The sequence below is a fragment of the Cottoperca gobio genome, chromosome 12 (genome assembly GCF_900634415.1).
Source record: "Cottoperca gobio chromosome 12, fCotGob3.1, whole genome shotgun sequence".
Classification (NCBI taxonomy): domain Eukaryota; kingdom Metazoa; phylum Chordata; class Actinopteri; order Perciformes; family Bovichtidae; genus Cottoperca; species Cottoperca gobio.
In genome coordinates this window covers 4,454,457-4,475,233 of record NC_041366.1, presented here as the reverse complement: position 1 = coordinate 4,475,233, position 20,777 = coordinate 4,454,457, and the positions used below count along the sequence as shown (strand labels likewise).

At 37.2% G+C, this 20,777-nt stretch overlaps 1 protein-coding gene across 2 annotated transcripts; it reads right to left on the bottom strand.

The window, feature by feature from the left end:
* Positions 1–1,245: 1,245 nt before the first annotated feature.
* Positions 1,246–20,094, bottom strand: pip5k1ba (phosphatidylinositol-4-phosphate 5-kinase, type I, beta a). Of its 2 annotated transcripts, none has more exons than XM_029445419.1 (14): positions 19,976–20,094; positions 15,181–15,410; positions 12,059–12,189; positions 10,627–10,744; positions 10,380–10,532; positions 9,332–9,628; positions 7,598–7,782; positions 6,454–6,534; positions 5,914–5,962; positions 5,684–5,768; positions 5,457–5,597; positions 5,265–5,349; positions 4,656–4,779; positions 1,246–2,297 (listed from the first exon to the last, which is right to left on the bottom strand). In XM_029445419.1, exons 2-14 carry the CDS (start codon positions 15,250–15,252, stop codon positions 2,295–2,297), a joined length of 1,524 nt encoding a protein of 507 aa, XP_029301279.1. In that variant the 5' UTR covers positions 15,253–15,410; positions 19,976–20,094; the 3' UTR covers positions 1,246–2,294. The 2 variants fall into 2 exon arrangements, with proteins under 2 accessions (XP_029301279.1, XP_029301280.1); XM_029445420.1 differs by having other exon boundaries at positions 4,656–4,752.
* Positions 20,095–20,777: the final 683 nt, after the last annotated feature.

The following is a 20,777-nucleotide window of genomic DNA, read 5'->3' as shown; positions in this document are numbered from 1 at the left end:
AATGGCAAATATGCATTGTTATTTAAATACAACAAGGATGTATTTTTTGTTCATCACTCTCTTACTCTGTCAATGTTAAAGTATTAAGATTCCTTCGCCAAAAGTTGCATTTGGTCTAAGTCTAAATTAAACTTTTCAAAATTATTTTTACTGTAGCATTTTGTGTATACAGTCTACTAATGTTCGCGTTATGTATCACTTAAGGAAATGACAGTTGGCTCTTGTAGGGACATCAAGCTCAACTTTGCCCTGCAGGATATAAAAATACACTTTTTATTTATTTATTTCCTTCTCAAATCGATTTTTTTCCCTTATGAATCACTTTAGATACCAACGCAAATACTCCCTGGTGGACACTACTCATTAACTAAACGGTGCCACCTCTGCACACATTACATTAGTTCTATTGTTTGGTCCTCCTTGTGTATTTGGTGCTCGTCTGACTGGTTTAACCTGTCCAAATGTAGACCCTCTGCCACGTCTGATGCTAGATAAGAGAAACTCGACCTGGTCACAGCTCTGAAACTCACACCATCCACTGTTTCATCTAATACATGTAAGTAAAAGCCATTGCGCATATGCAACAAATATATATTTCTTATATGTGCTTACAGTAAAATTTTAATGTTTGAAGTTTCACAAAATGTAAATGTAGAGCAACCAGCTACTGAGTGCTGGCTACTTTCAAAAATCGAGAATCGAGAATAAGTGAATGTACTTTGTTCATTTCTACCTTCGGCAGATGTTTTCATCAAAGTCCGATTAAAGTAAATCCTATAAACCTGCAGTGTTGGCTTCACACGCTGCTGTGTAAAGCCATCAGTGTGTGAAGACCAGACACGGGACATTACTCCACATTGTAAATTAAATTGAATTAACCAGTCACATAGATTCACATTTTATGAAATTGGATGCCCATATGCATGTATTTATCTTTTGGTATTATCCAGAAAGAACGCCTGGAAGTGAAAGAGATTCACGTAATCATCCTTTAATGGTTGGCAGGAGTGGACAGAGCACACATGCACAAATGCAAAGTAGAGGCAAACTTTCATCACCATCTCCTGGAGCCTCTTCACAAAGGCTGTGATTGTAACACTATGCGCCCCCTTGTGTCTGAAAATAATATGACAACTGATGTGAGCATTACCTTGAACTAATTATACTGCAGTGATTAATTTTATTAAAATGTTAGATATGCACTTACACTAAATGATAGTTCTCAATAAATAATGAATATATAAGAACATCAAATATAAATTTATTTCACAGATACAAGTTCAGAGTATTGCTATAATACATAGGCCTATAAATCACATAAAAGCACACAAATTTAAACTTTGGAAGGCAAAAAGAAGACAGTTGAAAGCATACAATATAATCATTTATTTACTTCCAGGATTTAAAACAGGCATTAGTTATCAATAAATCCCAGAAAAGATGAATTGTACATTCTCTAAAGAAAAAACAGCCCATGGATGCATGAAAGGTCAAGTACTGAAAGCTGTACAGCGTATTGCTGTAGTGATATATAAATATGTCATTATAACATGAAAAACATCTTGTTATAACGAAAAACTGAGAAAATACTTCACTTCGTGTCATAGTGGCAGCAGATTATGCATGTTTGGAGAAAAAATACACAGAAAATGTACAATAAATTAATAATTGTGTAGCAATATATTGAAACATTGTTTAAAGCAAATTGTGATTCTAAAATCATCCAGTAATGTTTCTAAGTGTATAGACACTGTATCACACAGATTCATTTTTCTTTCATATTCTTGACACCAATTGGTTTCAACACAGCTCAATATAATTACGTGATTTGAAAATAACAGCATTTTTCTTTCTTGCAGCTGATTAATAAGATTAATCTATTTCCTCAGGGATCCAGCCACTGAGAACATTTAAACATCTTCACAGAAATTCAGACCTCCAAGAGGAAAGGTCAAACTCAATTTTCTTGTTAGAACTGTTGTTTAATTAGCAGCAAAGTGCAAATAACAGGAGAAGAAACAGCTTCATAGTGTTTTATATTAGCACGGCGGTTCAGTGATCTTAACACACATGAACACAAGACTGTATCCCCATTATGGTAATAATGGGATTTCTACAAAATAACCAGTGATTTGGCACATTTACTTTGATTCAAAAAGGAAAGTTGCAAAGGCACAGAGTGATGCTCACAGTGGAGAAACTGTTAGTTGTAGTTTGTGTCACATTTACACTGTTATGAGGTCCTGATGTGACACTGTGTAGGGAGGTCAAAGGTCAGAATTCCAGGTGGCTTCTCACTAGAAAACAAAAAATATATAATTTTCCTCTTTATCATTTAGGACAAAGGACAAGAGTCAAAGTAATTAAAACTTGAACATTTACAAACTAGACATGGATGGATGCCTGAACGGTTCTGAAGTCTTTTCTTTGGAAAGTCAAACAATTCAAACAAACGTTTTTTTTTAATGAAAACTTACTTTATTCAGTGTGTGGACTACCTCACTATTCCCAAAGCCAATTTGACTGATGTTACTGCCGACCACTTTCCAAAACATCCTGCATTATGTTTTCTGCTTGTCAATCCGTACCGCCCACATCAAGACAACTTTGGAATTCTTCTGGTTTTTAATGGTCAGCAGTAATGTAAAATATTAACAACATCTGGGAACGTGCAAATCACCTCTCTGAGTAACCAGCAAAAAATAAGAGTGATAAAAGACAAATGGTTGTCAGAGGAGTGCAAGACCTTCATTTCCCTTTCACCCTCGCTATAGTTTTAGTTAGAGGCTTTGAGATCAGATTAACTCCGACGTCTGTGAGCCTCCCACAGATCCTGGGTCGAACTACTTAATGTGGCTGAAGAACAGCTTCATATAAGCCTGAATGAGGATTTTGTGGTTATGTAAGAGAAGTGCTCGGCTGAGTCATGCAGTATAGACGTCACAGGAGGCCAGCGGGGCCTCTAGGACCCAAGCACGACCACCACTAGGGAAGAAAGCTCCAGGAAGATGTGAGAAATTGCATGCTGGGAAAGCGTCAAATGATAGGCCTAAAGATGTAAGCAGGTGATGAAGAGTAAGGTCTCTTGGATATAAGATTTGCAAAGTGCTAAGTTTCTATTTAGGTTATTCAGTGTCTTCTCCTGAGACAAATGTGAGTCATCGTGAGTACCCCTGTGCCTTTTATCAATGCAGAAGCAGAAATAGAGTCTTGTCCAAAAGAGAAGATATGAACTGTCAACTGCTGCTTACACTTTATGGATGCTGGGACACAAACGACTGATCAACTCCAGCTGGGTCGCCTGGGTGAGTCTGTGTGATGCTGAAAATGCAGAAACACCCAGTGACCCCTGGATTCAACGTGAGTGATCTCAAATCAAATATGTATTTACAAATATGAAAAGATATGTTAATTTGATAATTGTATTGAAAGTAAACTAGTAAGGTCAGATTACGTGTCAAAATGAAGTTACACTTTGCTTATCCTCCATCCCTGACAATTAATATAGACTATATCAGATGGTGTTGAGTAGCCTGGTATCTGTTTTGAACTCCCTGACATGCAGTGAGTTGTGGGCTTTTGACACTGGTTAGCTTAAGTCTGGAAACAGCTAGTCTGGCTATCTCCACACAAAATCCACCAACCAGCACCTCTAAAGCTCACTAATCAAATCTTGGGTAGGTAGTAACATTGGAGAGGCCAACTAAATGTATAACTAATTAACTACTAGAGTTATAAAACTATCCAACTGGAAAACCCAGCCCAATGTTGCCAACTCTTTTCCAATGAGAGTAGGCCAGCAGCAGCTCCAAAAGTTGCTAAATCTAGCGAAAAAAACGCCAAGTTGGCAACAACTGACTGCCCGTCCATCCAAAGCCCCTTCCCCAAAATTATCATAATGAACGTGAACTTTTAAGAATGAAAGTAAACAACGCACATGGCTGTTAGTACTCACAGCCGTCAAGCTAGCAGCTAGCAACTAAAATCCAAAATGCATTACCCCCTAGCTTTAAGACGTTATATCTTGTTTGTTTAAAGCGTACAATACACAAAGTGTAAAAACAGCAAGTTGTGGTTGAACTATGTCTTCACCGGGAACTTGCTTCCAGCCTTTGTTGGGCTTTGCTTAGCTGAACGGCAGCTGGCTGTTGCTTTATGATCAGAACACAAATATGAAAGTAGTTTCTTTCTTCTATTGCTCTCTTCAAGAATGTGAGTAAAAGTTTTCCAACATGTTGGACTATTGCTTCAAACGTATGGAAGTGTTTTAATATGCAGAAACTTCAAAAACTCTGAATTGCTCTCTTGAAATAAAAGTTAAAACATTTGCTCACAAGACTTTATGGTTTAGTTTAAGACACCAGGGATACAATGGAGATATGTTTGGGTGAACTGTTTAATATAGAGGTCTGTCGTGGTGTTTGCTGGTAATTAATTTATATTCTATGGTGATATTCTAGATTTCTCTTGGGGATGAGAGCCACAGGGAGGGTAGGAAAGTCAGACAATTTTGAGAGACTGACTGATACATTGTTGGTCTTTTAATGGGATTTGTTGACAATAAGATAAGTATAGAATAACGCCAACATCATTCATTAAAACCATGTAATGGAAAAAGTTTTCATGCAGAATGTATAGAATAAATAATTTCATACCAAATAGACGTCTAGTTCAGGGTCTGACTGGCTCCGGCTGAGACACGGCAGAGGGTCGTCCAGAGCGATCGTTGAACTAGAGGCTCGTCGTTCTTCACTGCAACATAAAAATACAGGAGTAGGCCTACATGGTGGAAAGATGTATATGAGCACACTCAATGCTGACTCAATAGCTCCACTTTTGATGACATTTTACGTGTCAGGAAATTGTAAATATAGTTCATTTTTAAGTGTTATTGGTAATGCTATGATTTTTGTTGAGTCTCAACTTTAGTCACACTTAAACTTAATCAAGGATGAACCTAAACCTGAATAATATTGTTTTTCTAAATTACAGAAAAAATAAATTCTATGCATTTTGTCCACATGAGCCCATTTCAAGAAAAAGGAAAAGAGAAACTTCTCTACATTATAATGTAAAATATACAAATAGTTAACTGATATTTTTCTATTGCACATCTTTTCCTTGTGTCACTGCTCAGTTCAATGCGTTGCATCGTCCTTTTAGTGAATGTGAAGCAATCAAACAATATCACCTTTTCTAAATGACTGGAAAGTGGATTTGTTAAAGATACAGAGCTCAGATCTGAGAGCTGCACACGTAAATACCTGTTTTCAAGGTCCTCCTCATCATTCTCGGTGACCTCGAAAGAAACTCTCGGAAGGAGATCCGGCTGCTTGGAGGAACTATAAACTGTTGTAACAAGCAGACAGTCAATGAGTGAATCAAGCACAGGCCCCCTATAAACATTAACAACATGTTTGCTACAATGCCCTATTGAATGCTTCACTTAATCTTACAGTTTCCATCCAGGTTGTCCATGCTTTGGGCCTTCTTCTCCTCTTTCTTCTCCTCCCACTTTGGGGACAGAAACTCCTGAGAGGCTGACTTGGAGGCATTGATAGAACTCCTCTTCCTCTTTGAAGATGTTCCTCTTAAAGCTGAGACACACGGAGAAAGAGGGATTTTAAGAGAGAAGCAGTCTGTTTATGCAGAATACAGGAGTCCTAGTTGCTCGCCGACTTACGATGAATCTTTTTAAATACAGTCGAGCCCATGAACTTCAGAAACCTGTCGGCGTAGAAGCTGGGCCTGTGAACCGACACCGTGTCCTGAGAAGCAAAGAATGCTGTTAGATACACACACACACACACACACACACACACACACACACACACACACACACACACACACACCTACACACACACAGTTGGACATGAGAACCTGCAGTAAGGAGGAGGATGTGCAGTTACGTACCCCGTCATGTACAAGAGCTTTCCAGGAGTGTTCCACCTTCTTGATGAACCTGAAGATACGACATTTACAAAATACATGTCACCCATTAATTATAGTAATAATCATACAAAGAGTCCACTGACTCTTATGTCTATGCAGTTTGAAATAAGCCAACAGAATAGTTCAAGACTTTTTAAATGTTAAATTAAAATCAATTTGTACATGCATAAATTAAATAAACTCAAATTTAAGAGATTATGGAATTCTGTAAATGTTGAGGCGTAGATAAAATAATTAAAAGTCCAAATTAAAAGCTTTTTTTCAGATTGATTTTGGTGATTCCATTTTAACATGTTATTTCTATAAAATAGTTTAAGACAGAATACTCAAACTGAATTAGGTGAAATGAAATATAATTACTGTATTAATTAATATAATTATTTTATTACTTGATTATAATTAAACACTGAAGAAGTCTAAATGTCCCTGTGGTCAATGTGTCCGTGCACATTAGAGAATAACTAAAAGTGTGTATGTTTGCGTGTGATACTGCGAACAAACCTGTAGGACTGAAGGATGTCGATGATTCCTAAAAAGATGAGAAGGTTCTCATCTTTATGTTTGGCCGGAATTCCACCCAATCTGAAAAATAGAAAGATGTGATGATGAACAAAACTTAGTAATGGACCTAATAATTCTTCCTATATTTGTTGCGTAATAGTTAAAGCTGTAGCACATATAGTATGGCTGATTTGTTAACGTTTTTAATGGTTGCTATGGTGCCATCATCAGGAATAGCATCACTGTAATCAAATATGTGTCAATTGGACCGGATCTCAATGTTGTGCAAAATTTCACAACAGTGAGTTTTTGTTCATAGGAAAAGAGAAAAAAACTAATAGCAGAAGAGACTTTGAGAAGAGCAGCATAGAGATGTAAGAGAAACACAAACAGACCTCAAACTTTAACACTAAAAAGGTTTGAGAGTTGTTTTAGCAGGCTGTATTAAAGCCGCCACTATCAAACACCTTGAATTTGTTTGCCTTTACGAACTGTAATGCTTTTGCACACTGCATTTAAATATGTCTTGCAACGTCCTCAGACTCTCAGATAGATAGATAGATAGATAGATAGATAGATAGATAGATAGATGATTGATAGATAGATAGAAGATTGATAGATAGATAGATAGATAGATAGAAGATAGATAGATAGATAGATGATTGATTGATTGATAGATAGATAGATAGATGATTGATAGATAGATAGATAGATAGATAGATAGATAGATGATTGATTGATTGATAGATAGATAGATGATTGATAGATAGATAGATAGATAGATGATTGATAGATAGATAGATAGATGATAGATAGATAGATAGATAGATAGATAGATAGATAGATAGATGATTGATAGATAGATAGATAGATAGATAGATAGATGATTGATAGATAGATAGATAGATAGATAGATAGATAGATAGATAGATAGATAGATAGATAGATAGATGATTGATTGATAGATAGATAGAGAGATACTTTATTCATCCCAAGGGAAATTCAGGCATCCAGTAGCTTAAAACATTTACACAATTAAACAATTACCCATCCAATCCAAGCTGTAAAATGTGTTGTTAAATATTCAGTTTTTCCATATTACCTTCTCTACAAATCCAAAAAAAGAAAGAACATTTTTTCTCACGTTTCATCATCAGCCACCGGTTCAGGGGCCTTCACATTCCCCTGGATGGACTCGAGGGCGGTGGAGTAGAGGACTTTCTGTCCCTTCCTGCTGTCACGTCGGCTTCCTCTGCTCAGCAGCTTCCGGTCTAAAACATGAATCCCCAGCAGGAGACTGTAGTCCATGATCTTAAAGCTCTCCAGCACCTGATGAAGAATGGACACTGGATGTGAGCAACTGAAGCAATTAAAACTAACAGATCAACTGAAAAATAAAATAAAATTAAATCAATTTATATAGCCCAATATCACAAATGATACATTTGTCTCAGTGTGCTTTACAGACTGTACAGGTTACGACACCCTCTGTCCTTAGACCCTCGCATCGCACAAGGAAAAACTTCCTAAAAGAAACCCCAAAATTAAAGGGCGAAAAATGGAAGAAACCTCAGGGAGAGCAACTGAGGAGGGATCCCTCTCCCAGGACGGACAGACGTGCAATAGATGTCGTGTGTACAGGATAAACATAGTACAAATACAACATTTGACAGAAATGATGTTGTGTTGTTCTCAAAAAGGAGAAAGTTTGGATGAATCCAGGATAATATCAAAAAGGCTTCCCGGTGTCCGGCAGGAAAAATATAGTTAACTTTATAGTTAAAGTAATGAGCTTGAAGATTTTCATTTAAATAAACATCTGTTAAGTCACAATCTGTCGCCGAATGAGGTAACACATTGGTGATGAAAGCCCTTACATTTGAAGTATTACAAACTGAGGCAACATTCTGTGGCAACATTCTCTGGGAAATGAGATCCAAAAACACACCTGCAACCGCCGCTTATCGCCATTGGTGCCGCCAAACAGAACAAAACATAGATCTTACGTCTGCATTTGGGGGCTGATCCTCCAGTTGTCTCACTACAGTAGCATCCAGCAGATTTAGTTTGCATAATCTACATCTATTTCAATGAGAAAATACTACATATGCTCAAGGTTAGATTAAGTATGTGGCATAGTATTATTTGTTCACCTCTACTATCAATGAGTATTTGACTAATGAAATAAAACAAGACTTGGAATGGTAAAATAACACATGATTATACTTTTTTGAACCACCCACAGTAAACCTTTCTTAAACAAGCTGTAAATTCACCTCTCACACATCCAAGCGGGTCCCAGTTAAAACCTTGATCTGCAAACCAAAGGTACAGTAGAACATAAGCCTCTATCCCTCTTAGCAAACACTGATGTCATGCAGTAACTCCTGTACACAAAGAGGCCCTTACTTTCCCACTGTGTTACCTAATACACTAACTGAGGTCATAACAAGAGGCCCAATAAGAGCACGTTACACCCAGATAGGCCAGTTTGTGCTCAGCCTGATCATATAAATCAGGTGCTGTGCTGACGTTAATCCTCCATTAAAGGGCCACTGTTGTTTCACACTAATGAAATAACAGGCAGCGCTAATGAGGTCATCATGCCTCCAAAATCCATTGGCAGCTCCGTGTATCCGACCGATTGGACAACGTGTCATCGCAATGAATTCTCTTTACTTGATTATTTGAGATAATCTTGTACTTGGACACAGTTTTGTACCTTGTGCGTACAAATAAAATGAAAAAATCAATTTCCTGTGGTGCTGACAATAAACAGCTAGTGAAAATGTTCAGCAGCGACAAATGTCTGATGTTTGATTTACACAGATTAGCCACATCCCAATCCTCTGCTAACAGATAAAATAAGTGAACACACCCGACAGTCCCTCTGCAGGGTCTTCATCAGGGCGTTGTAGGTGTCCGCGTCGAAGTGCAGGCCCTCGTGCATCTCCTGGAAGTCCAGGTCTTTGAACGTGGGCGAGGACTTGACACGCTCTTTGCGCGAGGCGCAGCGTTTGTACGAGGAACCCTTCAGGTCATACTTGTAGTGCATCTTCATGGCGCGCGGCAGCACGTTGTTCATCACCACCACACGGATGGTGGCGCCGTTGCACTGGATGCAGTAAAGGCCGTAGAACTTGGGCAACAATGTCCTCGGGTTCTGATTCAGATTCTACAATAACAAAGAAAGAAAGAAGTCTAAGAAAAATATTTAATCCAAGGCCTGATTAGAAGTAGACAAAAATGGAGAGTGCAATTTAAATAATTAACATTTCTCATCTGTTAGAGATTTGCATTTTGCATTGTCTTTGTCTGCAGCCATCTAACACTCTACCAAGCAACTATTTGAGCTCTTTGTCATTTACATTTAAGAGTACATTTCAGGCAAATTAACCTTGATTGATATGTTTTATTATAAATATCTGTAGTTAGCAACAGAAAAGGGGACAAACTCGTAAGAACATTGCTTAATAATGCTACTAGTGATAATGAGAAACTCTTTCGTGTTATAACAATATGCTATTGATCTTGTTATAATGTAAAACTCATGTTGGAATGAGGTAAACGGTGTGCGGATAACGGATAAATGAAGGAATATGACTCATTAAATTTTTGATCATGCTTAAGTTCCTCCGGTCGATATATTGTATATTGTTATAAGAAGAGAAGTTTTTTGTTATGTTACGTTATAAGTTTGCATGTTGCAATACGCTGCCGTAGTAAACAATACGACATTTAAAATATTTGAAAAAGGTTTTACGAGGAAGGAATAGCCCTCAACACGTTTGTTAGACTTTAAGGTAACAAGTGTTTTTTGATGAGTAACATTATTTACATCCAAGATGTCGCTTTTAGCAGTTTGCTAAATATGTGCCTGGTGTGCATGTAAACATAGTGAGTTTGCTTTTGAGGAAGGATCTCACCATGTAGTAACCAGGAAGCAGCTTCTGCAGGAACTCTGCCTCTTTATGCTGCACCGTCTTAATGATGAACTCGTCATCGCTGGTGAGGTAGAACCAGGAGCTGCTGGCGCCGGGGTTGGTCAGCTCGATCAGAGGCTCATTACAGATGGAGTACTGAAATTCAGAATGATGCAACAGTCTTTGCATGAGAAAGTGTTGCAATCGAATCAACCGTCTTCCTGAATCAGAATGTGAATTCCACACTGACCAGATAGTCGTCTGGTTTGATGCCAAACAGCTCCCTGAAGTAGCGGAAGGCCAGCGGTGCGTACGTTTTCAGACGGAAATCTGGGTAGTGATGTGCTGGGGTCAGGTTGCTGCCCTCACTGGAGAACAAACAAAATGTATTTAACTTTAGATAAGAAAACATATCAATGTACAGCAATACAACAGAGGCTGTTCGCAGCATGCTGTAGGCATGTTCACGTCACAGTAGGAACATCACAGGTGCAGATAATAAGAATTGGCTGAATTCCATTAATTTGCTCCAATTTCAGGGTCCTGGTATCATTAATGCCGGCTCACTGTCACACCGTCATGGCTCACTGGGACACTTTAATAGAACAGAGCCATGGTTCATGTTATTAGTAACACCTGTGCTTTTCCTATGATGTCAATATTTCTGCTGTGAAAAATGACTGTTGTAAACTTCCAAAAGTGACTTCCTTATTTTTCTTAAACATAATTGATTCAGCATTGAAGCCATGTTAAATATTTGATCATATTTATTTTATGAGTTTATTTGTAATTTCTTGAAAAGGAACCGGCACAATAAATAATTACTAAGTATTTTAGTTTAGGCTAACAGTAGGCCTGGCTCAATATGTTCATGTGTGACACTGATACCACAGCTTTGCATATCTGCAAATACTGATACCAATTCAATACAGTGTTTTCATCTCTCTTAAACTACCGAACTGTTAATAATGAATTTGTATAGATGCACTTTGCTTAACCTATCCATAAGAAGAACATCCTGTTTAAACTGTGAAAAAAATATTCTCCTCCCCTAAAGGAAGAAATACGGAGCCCACAACATGACTTCTTCTTTTTATTCAATCTATTATATCTTTATAATCTAGATAATTTAGAATGACAAAGACAAACAAATTATAACTCCAGTGTAAAATACTGGATGTAACTCAACCACGTAATATGTACTTCAATGACAGTGGTTTGAATTGGATTCTACTTTTCTTTCTTTTTTTCTCAGATATCCAGCCAGTGATTCTGAAATCAGACTGTTACTGACACTGAATATCAGATCGGACATCCCTATTTAAGAGTAGTTTAAGGTTGTCCATTCTCTTTTGTACATGTACACAGATGCATGATTTGCCATTTGTCGGGCTTGACAAGTGTTATAAATCAGTTTAAAGACAAATAAATTGCTCCACAACCAAGGCAAGCAAGCTTCAATACTTTGAGCAGTACAGACACAATAACATTCCCCTACTTTTCATTGGGTGGGACACAGACAGATGTTTAAAACCTCGCTAGATACAAACTATCTGAAAGTCTAGTTACCAGCAGATAGAAAAATAGTCTTTTTGTAATTTGGGTGAATTGATCCTTTGTGTTTATTAATCTGAATTTATGCATTCGCTAAATGTCAACAACAAAAGTATAAATGAGAGTACCTGGGCAGGAAAACGCTCTCCACCACAGAGAAGTCCTGCATGAGAACATCTCTGTCGGGTTTGGAGCTGAGGTTTCCCACAGCGTAACCGATGCCCAGCTGGATGGCTCCTTTCAGGGCAGATGACGTCGGCTGACAAACCATAACAGGGAAGGAATAAGTGTTCTTGTTAAAAAACAACAACAACTCGTTATTCCATTCCATCTATCTATCTATCTATCTATCTATCTATCTATCTATCTATCTATCTATCTATCTATCTATCTATCTATCTATCTATCTATCTATCTATCTATCTATCTATCATGTGAATGGCAACAGGGACGAAGGAAACCTTATATATCTTGATGGTTTTAACAGGCATAAACGACGTGAGGGTAACAGTTAAATCTCTGTCTGACGGGGGGGGGCAGGCACAGAAGGGAAGTAGCCTCCCTCAGCACCTGCTTGTTGAACAGGTCTGTAAACTGGGCTTGACTCCTCCCTCAAATCGCACATTGATAAGTCAAGTTCCCAAACCAAACAACAACACAGAACATTAAAACTGATTGAAATAGAGTCATCATCTCGGAGGCGACATTAAAGGAACACTTAAAAAAAAGGGGGTTTTAGGACCTTTTTCATTGAGGAAGCAGCCTGGGATTCCACACAGTATCACAGATATCAAGTACTTAAGCTATACTTGATACCAGAACCTTTGATGGATAATAATAGAGAATCATTGAAATAATAACTGTTTTGATGGTAGTAAGTCTACAATTGAAACATTTCAACCAAATCATGAGGTACCTAATAAAGCCTTGATATAGTCCTGTAGAAAATAAATCTCTCAAATCAATTTAAACATGACATTGTTCATTGAGCTTAATACAAGCTGAGCTGCAGTGAAATGTCTGTGTGAAGCTGCTCAACTTAATCTCCTTGTTCCCTCCATCAACACACAGCAGTTACATAACACAACATTTAGCTGCAGATCTTAACCTGAAGGTAACACTTCATAATAACCACCGGTAATACATGGTAAATGGAGAGTTCATTTACCTTTAGTTGTATACTGTTAACAAACAAGGAAATGATAATTAATAATGTTTACTCATTATTAGTACACATATTTGTTTTTGTTTGTGTAATATAAAGTCAATAATTAGTGTGGAAATCAAAAATGCTCTTGAAACAGCTTTTAATGAAGAGCTTATTTGTATCATAGCTGATATGAGACGATAACGATCACATTGTGGTTACATTAGTAAACTATTTAACAGTTTATTTTTTCACACGTTTTAGCATTTTAAATACTATATTAAGTATTCCTGAATGATTATCAATGTATTTGTAAACCTTTAATTTCTATTAATTACGTATCTAAATAATGTTTATACGTTCTTTACAAAGTATTTATTTATAATAGCGATCTAGATAAAGTTTATAGACGATTTATAAACCAATTATTAACCAATAACAAATCTGCTCTAACTATGAAATATTATACATGTTTTACAAATCATTCAGTAATCCATAACAAATACTTAATATAGTATATATAATGTCTGCAACAATCCATCCATCCATCCATCGTCTATCGCTTATCTGGGGTCGAGTCGCAGGGGCAGCAGCTCCAGTAAGGAACCCCAATCTTCCCTTCTCCGGGCCACATACTCCAGCTCCAACTGGGGGATCCTGAGGCGTTCCCAGGCCAGTGAGGAGATATAATCTCTCCACAGAGTCCTGGGTCTTCCCCGGGGTCTCCTCCCAGCTGGACGTGCCTGGAACACCTCCCTAGGGAGGCGCCCAGGTGGCTCCTTACTAGATGCCCGAACCACCTCAACTGGCTCCTTTCAACGCATAGAGCAGCAGCTCTACTCCGAGTCTCTCACGGATGGCTGAGCTTCTCACCCTATCTCTAAGGGAGACGCCACCCACCCGTCTGAGAAAACCCATTTCGGACGCTTGTACCCGTGATCTCATTCTTTATATGAAACAATACATTGATAAAATAATAGTAAACATTATTAATTATCATTTCATTGTTTAACAGTAAAATAGCAATGAACTAAAGTTTAATTAACTATCAAATCATTTATTAATGATGGTTTTTATTGTGTCACAAAACTCACATTTTCTTTCTTTCTTTTCAATTTTGATATAATTGTATCGTCTCTTAGGTTTTCACTGATTAACAGCAACACATTAAAGCTTTCCCTCAACATTTCTTAATAATATATTGTTCTTGTCTTCATGTATGAAATATGAGAGGCTTTACTCACAAGAAACAGGAAGTCTCCTTAATATATATAATATATATATATATATATATATATATATATATACTCTGTGCTTTAGGAGGTGGATGAGTCCAGTCTAATACTTTGTAGTATTTTGTTGTTAGTGTTTGAATGACTTTACACAATCATGTTCAGTTTTGATAGCAGCAATGATTCTGGGTGTCACTCAGGGACGTGCACGAGGCCGCGCTAAATGTAGTTTTATCTTTGCTGTTGTGGTTGCCTAGAAACGAGAATGTTTCTAAAGTTGCTAAAGTTAGACCAAATTAAATCCCTGTATCATCCAAACGTATTACTTTTCATCTTGTATGCCCTGCAACTAATTGCCCCTCTGGGATGAATAAAGTTTTTGTATGATCAGAATGAACTGAATTGGATTCTAAAGTTGACCCAGCTTCTATGTTCTCTGTAAAGTAAGACGAGAACAATATTTTCTTAATTTGCTTGTTCTTTAAATAATTTATTCAGGTACTGCCGAGCATTTTTCTAAACCAACAAAAACACACATTTGCATGTATTAGCTAAACATATACAAATGGCATGAATGCAAAAATTAGAATTTCAAATAAACTTTAGAGATGGGCTTTATGTTAACTTACAATAATACTGTGCAGTTCTTTAAATGTCATTAATCTTTAACATTTAAAACTACTTACAAAATGGATTTGTGGTTGGGTAAACGACCACATTTTACACCATTCAGGTACATGCTGATGGGGTAACAGCCTCACTAACTGTCTGTGCACGTCCCTGGTGTCGCTGTCTTCCAAACGTTGGATGTTTGAGCTCTTTCCTTCCTTGGAAAGCAATACATGAATTAACAATAATGACGGCCGCTTACCTTTTTATGATCCTTTGATGCTTTAGAGGGCTTGGTTCCACTTCCTACACTGTCTGCGGTGGCGGTTGACATCTTTGGTACAGAGAGAACTTGATAGTAGGGAAGCTCGACGTCCTTCCTCCAACTGTGCCTGACTGAGTTCCTTGTTTCCCCTCAATGACAAATGACCAGACGCAGTGATTTACCTCGAATGGGCTTTAGCGGAACTGCATTGTACAGGTGCACCACTCCTGAGGTAGAGAACAGAGGAGTTACACAGTGTGCAGCATTTGCACAAATATCAATGTAAAGCTGGTGAAAAACTGCACAGCTTCAACTGATAACACAAGTTGCATTAGAATTTCAGGGCTTACAACGAACTCTTCCACAGTTTGTGTTGTTCAGATTTGCCTTTTATAAGACTTACAGAGGGTTGACATGTGCAGACCTCTCTGTCCGGGGCACTGCTGAGTTCTGAGGGAACACCAGTGTTTATTGAAAGTCTTTAAACTCCAGAATCCCTCACAACAACCCTGATCCTCATTAAGAAGGATTGGAAAACCATTACATACCAAGTTCCCTTGTTTTATAACAGCAAAGGGACTCAGTGCTTTGTTTCTTACGTAGGTGACCCTCAACTTACTAAAAAAGCTTGAGTGATTAGAACAAAATAAACATTAAATAACGTAACTTAACTGCTACAGTACTTCATTAAGGAGTAGCTGTGGTGATAATGATGCAATAAGACACTTCAGTGAAAAACATTGTTTCTTTATGGTATGGTAGGGTATTTTGCTTCCATAACATATCTTCATTTAGACTAGTGGAAATAAAACATACAAAATACACATTTAGGTGTTTATTTGACTAACTTTCCTTCTATTTACGTCGAGGCTGTTCGAGGTCCGTGCGACAGGAGGGGATATTTTTTTTTGTTCACTCCTCTCCTTTCCTCCGCTCTGTCTATGACTTTAGGTGTGTGCGCACGTGTGTTTGTGTCAGGAGCGAAGCCCCGCCCTTCACGAAACAGAGCTCAAAATTGTCTGCCAGCCATATGGCATCATCGAAAGAGCTATATATGGCTCGAGAGCCATAGGTTCACGACCCCGTCATTAGATAATGCTATTTGCATATTTTAACATAATATTTTCAGAAAACTTGTTATACAAAAAGTTACTTTCTGAGCCAGAAATCTCCACTTCAGTAGTTTGTACGTACACCAACCTTCCCAGTTTCATTCTTTTCTATATTCTGAAGGGTTTTAAAGAGGGGTTTGTTCATATATCATTCACAGCCTAATCTTTATAACATTTTATTCCTGAAAAACATGGTGAAAGGTGATTGTTTTGAATGGATGTTGACATTATTTTCTGATTTATAGAGTGATAAACAGAGATATCCAAAATCCCAAAATATTAACAAAATAAAAACAAGATTTTGAATTGAACCTGGCTTTATTCAATGTTCAGAGTATTGTTGCAGTAATGTATGCAAAGCACATATAAGATACTAATGTGCATATTTAAACAAAACATTTCATAAAAATGTGTGATACAAAAATAATTGTATTACTGTAAATAATCAACTGGGAAGTTTCATGGTGATATCTATTAGTTAGAAATGTTACCCTTTGCACCTGCAGCATCTCGCCTTAAATTGTAAACATTTAGTCAAAAAATGTAACTGGAGTTTGTCAACATTTTTGTATTCTAACCTTTTGGAATATTTTTGGAATATATAAATGATTACACATATTCAAAACATAACTATTTTTATTTAAAAGAATTGTTAAAATATACTCCTTGTTCTAAAAGTATTACGTCACATTGGACTGTGAATGATATAGAAATGACCACAGTTCAGTAACTTCCTGAAATGATGGATTACAAAACAAACACTGCTGCAATGATGGTTTGTAATCGGTAGAAACACATTTGCTAATTCAAAGTGCTCATTAAAAAGGCCACATTTCTTTTTGGCACATGAAATGTATTAATTTGCAGCTCACCTGACTTTCCCTGCTGCAAACAATTAAGACTAGTCGGTATTTAAGCCTCTTCTGGCATCCACTTCACTGCCAGATTGTACTCCACATCATGCAAGTCTTTCCAGCACTCTTCCCTAAACAGATCTCTCGTTGCTGACCCTGCCTGCCCCTGACCTGCCTGTTTTGCTACTCACTCACTAAGTCGCTCTGGATAAGAGCGTCTGCTAAATGACATGTAATGTAATGTAATGTAATTAGTTTTTCACACACACATATGTATATAGATATAAAAAAAAAAAAGAAAATACATTAACAATATATTTTAATATTTCTACGGGAATATTATTGGCTCTCTGTTGACGTATAAACTGTGGATTTGTGTTTGTTTTATGTGTTAACCCATACTGACACACAGCAAGTAATGTATCTATTATTAATAATCACTCCCAAAAATGTGATTTCAGACACTTTTAATTTTAATATCCTGAAAAATGTCTTTTCAATAGTATGTTTTACAGTCAATTTGTAGTTTTTGCAAATAAAATGCATTTTAATATTTTAGAAACCTACAGTAGAATATATATTACATACAGTACATACATACACCATTTATTTACAAAATAAATGAGAATGGGCCTAACACTGAGCCTTGTGGAACTCCATGAGTAACCTTCAATCACTTTGAATCAATATAATTTATCTGAACATATTGATACAGATTCTCCATCTAGCTACTAAACAAGGGGTGTGCAATCCTTCTAATGCCATGTGTGTGTACTCTATCATCTAGCTACCTGAGTAGTATAGAGCGTGGTCTGACATACTTAAGTGCAGAAGATGTTTTTCATAAATTGTTTGTTACTTTTTAGGCCCTGTACTTCGAACTTGAACAAACCTGCAAATCCAGCACAGATCCAAACAGACAAGCCCCAGTTTATTTTAAGCACAGCCTCAGGATGTGATGTTGTGGTCTGACTCAGGAAGAATGGAACTGTTAAATAAGGGTCTGCATGTTTGAATTGGAGGCGGAATAGATTAAGAAACTTGTAAAAGTTTATTCCTTTTCATAAATGGACTTTGTGATTAGTGGTTAGTGCAGTGAATGGGTTTTTATTATATGTACATAGTCTTTGACAATTCATTTCAGGTTTCCTATGCAGCATTTTACATATTGAAATCAAACAGCGTAACAGCACAACGTGACTGAAAACATGTTGGATTAAGCATTTGTAAAATATTGTATTTTGCCTTCTGCATATTGGAAAGATTGGATGTATGGTTTCCCAAAACAATGACACAAATACATTCTTAGTCTGCTAATTGCTAATAACACTAATAGGATTGTTAAATATTAAGAAATAAAATACAAGAAAAAAGCATTAGAATTGGAATGCAAAAATGAGCAGCTCTGTGAGGCTGTAACTAAACACAGCGAGCTTTGAGACATTTGCTAACATCAGCATGCTAAAATGCTCACAATCACAACGCTAACATGCTGATGTTTGGCAGGCATAATATTTACCATGTTTATTATGTTAGTTAAGCATCTTAGCATGCTAACATTTGCTTAGCACCAAGCGGCAACCCCCGGTGATGAAAAATGAAGCCGGAACAACGGAAGACATTTTTGACAATGCGTTCAGCCTCTTTTGCTCTCCAAACGGACTGTTTACCTGCATGCAACCAAATCCTGCTCAAACCTGATTGGCCAATACTACTCGGACTACAAACAGAAACCGGAACACTTCTGATACCAACATCTTGTCTTGTTGCCAACAGATTCTGCATTCATATGCAAACATCTGTTTATAGAGATTTGGGGCTAACCAAAGTCATTAGGATTCATCCTCTGGGCACCACAAACCCTTATACAACAACTCGTGACAAGCCATAAAATAGTTGAGATATTTTTAGTCTGGACCAAAGTGGTGAACAGAACAACATCCCAACTTTACTATACCTAGATGTATTGGTCATACCACTAGCATGGATACAAAGGTTTCCATGTTTGGCCCAGCATGTGTCATCTGATTTATCAAATACTGACTGATCTTCACAAATGAATAATACATTTACTCGAATCTTTTCTAAAACAATAAAAAATAATAGCGTTGATAATATCCCGCAATAAATAATTGTAGTCTATTCAATTAAAATAGGCCTATAGCATAATCAATCCTCAATGAAACCACAGTTAGAACAACATACGCTTAATTTTATAGTAATTATTCAATCAATGAGGATAGACTAAATATTAGACACCTCTCTGTGTAACACAATATAATATAACAGCCCCACATACTGCCTCCAAAATAACCATGAAGTTAAATCAACCTTTCAAAAACCTTTCAAACTAAAAGTGAACATTAGGACCTTCATGAAGGTAGGAGTTACTACAGGGTTGTTACACTGCATTAGTTTTAGCTAGGCTGTATCGTGTATATTATGTAACTTGTTAGACTCAGGTGAATATTTAAACCTGCACACTCTCTTCACACTGCAGCTCTTTTGTATACATGCAAATGACGAAAAACCCCTTTTAGCTGACTGCCGACATTTTACTTTCTGTCTCTGACTGAAGGGAAGTGGAGCTGATTTCCTCTTGTGACACTAAGTTCATCTTCCTCCTGAATGACACACAAACGGGCTACGTGACATCAAAATAATGTTTAATTTATTATTATTATCCACAACAGTAAATAGACAAACCTAAAGCTTAGTGTTTAACAGATATACAAGTTGAACAAGAGGCTTAATCTACACTTTGTAATAAAGTTGAAATGAAGAAGAATTAATGTCAGCAGAAATGAACGCTCTCTGCCTTCTTACCTTAACAAGCATGGTCTTATGATGACAGTGGGAATGCAGGTCAGTGAAGTAGCACTCCGATATTGTGATCTGAACTCTGTAGCAGACTGACTGACTGACTGTGGTGAGATGAGGAGCAAAGTGCTGCAGCGACTGTCGAGCATCCTCACCACTTCCTCCCTCCCCCCACCCCCTCTCACTGCTGTTCTCTCTCTCCACCTACCTGTTGTTTTATTTCCCAGAAGCTACATGAGTCAGACTGAGTTGTAGTTGTCAGTATTGGATATAGAAGTCTGTGGGAGAAAAGCATCAGAACAAGCAGGGCCTTTGTAACATGTTCTACTCTCTTATCGGCCATTTTTATACTTGTTATACCGTTATGTTTTTGCCGTCTTTATGTATCCTTTGTAATGTGTGATTTATTAATATGACTATAATGATGAAAGTTATGGAAGATCATAGGGGACTTAGAAAATGTTCCTCCACAATAGAATTAGAATTTCATTTTTTAATGCAATTATTCAATTTGTCTTTTTATTTTCTGTGGAAAATGAACATTTTAGGTGTAGTCAATGAATTGATGTCACTGATTCACTGTGTTTAAGTTGTACAGAAGTCAGATAAGAGCCAGTTGACAGTCAATCGAGAGGCAACAATAAAAAGGACATTTTACTGAGGAAGGGCTGATGAATCAGCCTTGTCATGAGGTCATGAGGTCAACATTGTTGCACTGATGATTTAATACGCAACACACTCTGAAAGTCCTTCAGAGAACAACCATATGGGTCGTCTCTCCATGCTGCACAAAGTGAAGAGAATTCAT

What these genes read in the sequence shown, in the direction of transcription:
- pip5k1ba (XM_029445419.1), bottom strand. Translation starts at nt 15,252, where the DNA reads ATGTCAACCGCCACCGCAGACAGTGTAGGAAGTGGAACCAAGCCCTCT. An exon ending in TGCTTCCTGGTTACTACATG is followed by an intron (nt 9,629 to 10,379) that starts GTGAGATCCTTC and finishes TTGTTATTGTAG; the next exon opens with AATCTGAATCAGAACCCGAG. An exon ending in CCGGTGGCTGATGATGAAAC is followed by an intron (nt 6,535 to 7,597) that starts GTGAGAAAAAAT and finishes TCTATTTTTCAG; the next exon opens with ATTGGGTGGAATTCCGGCCA.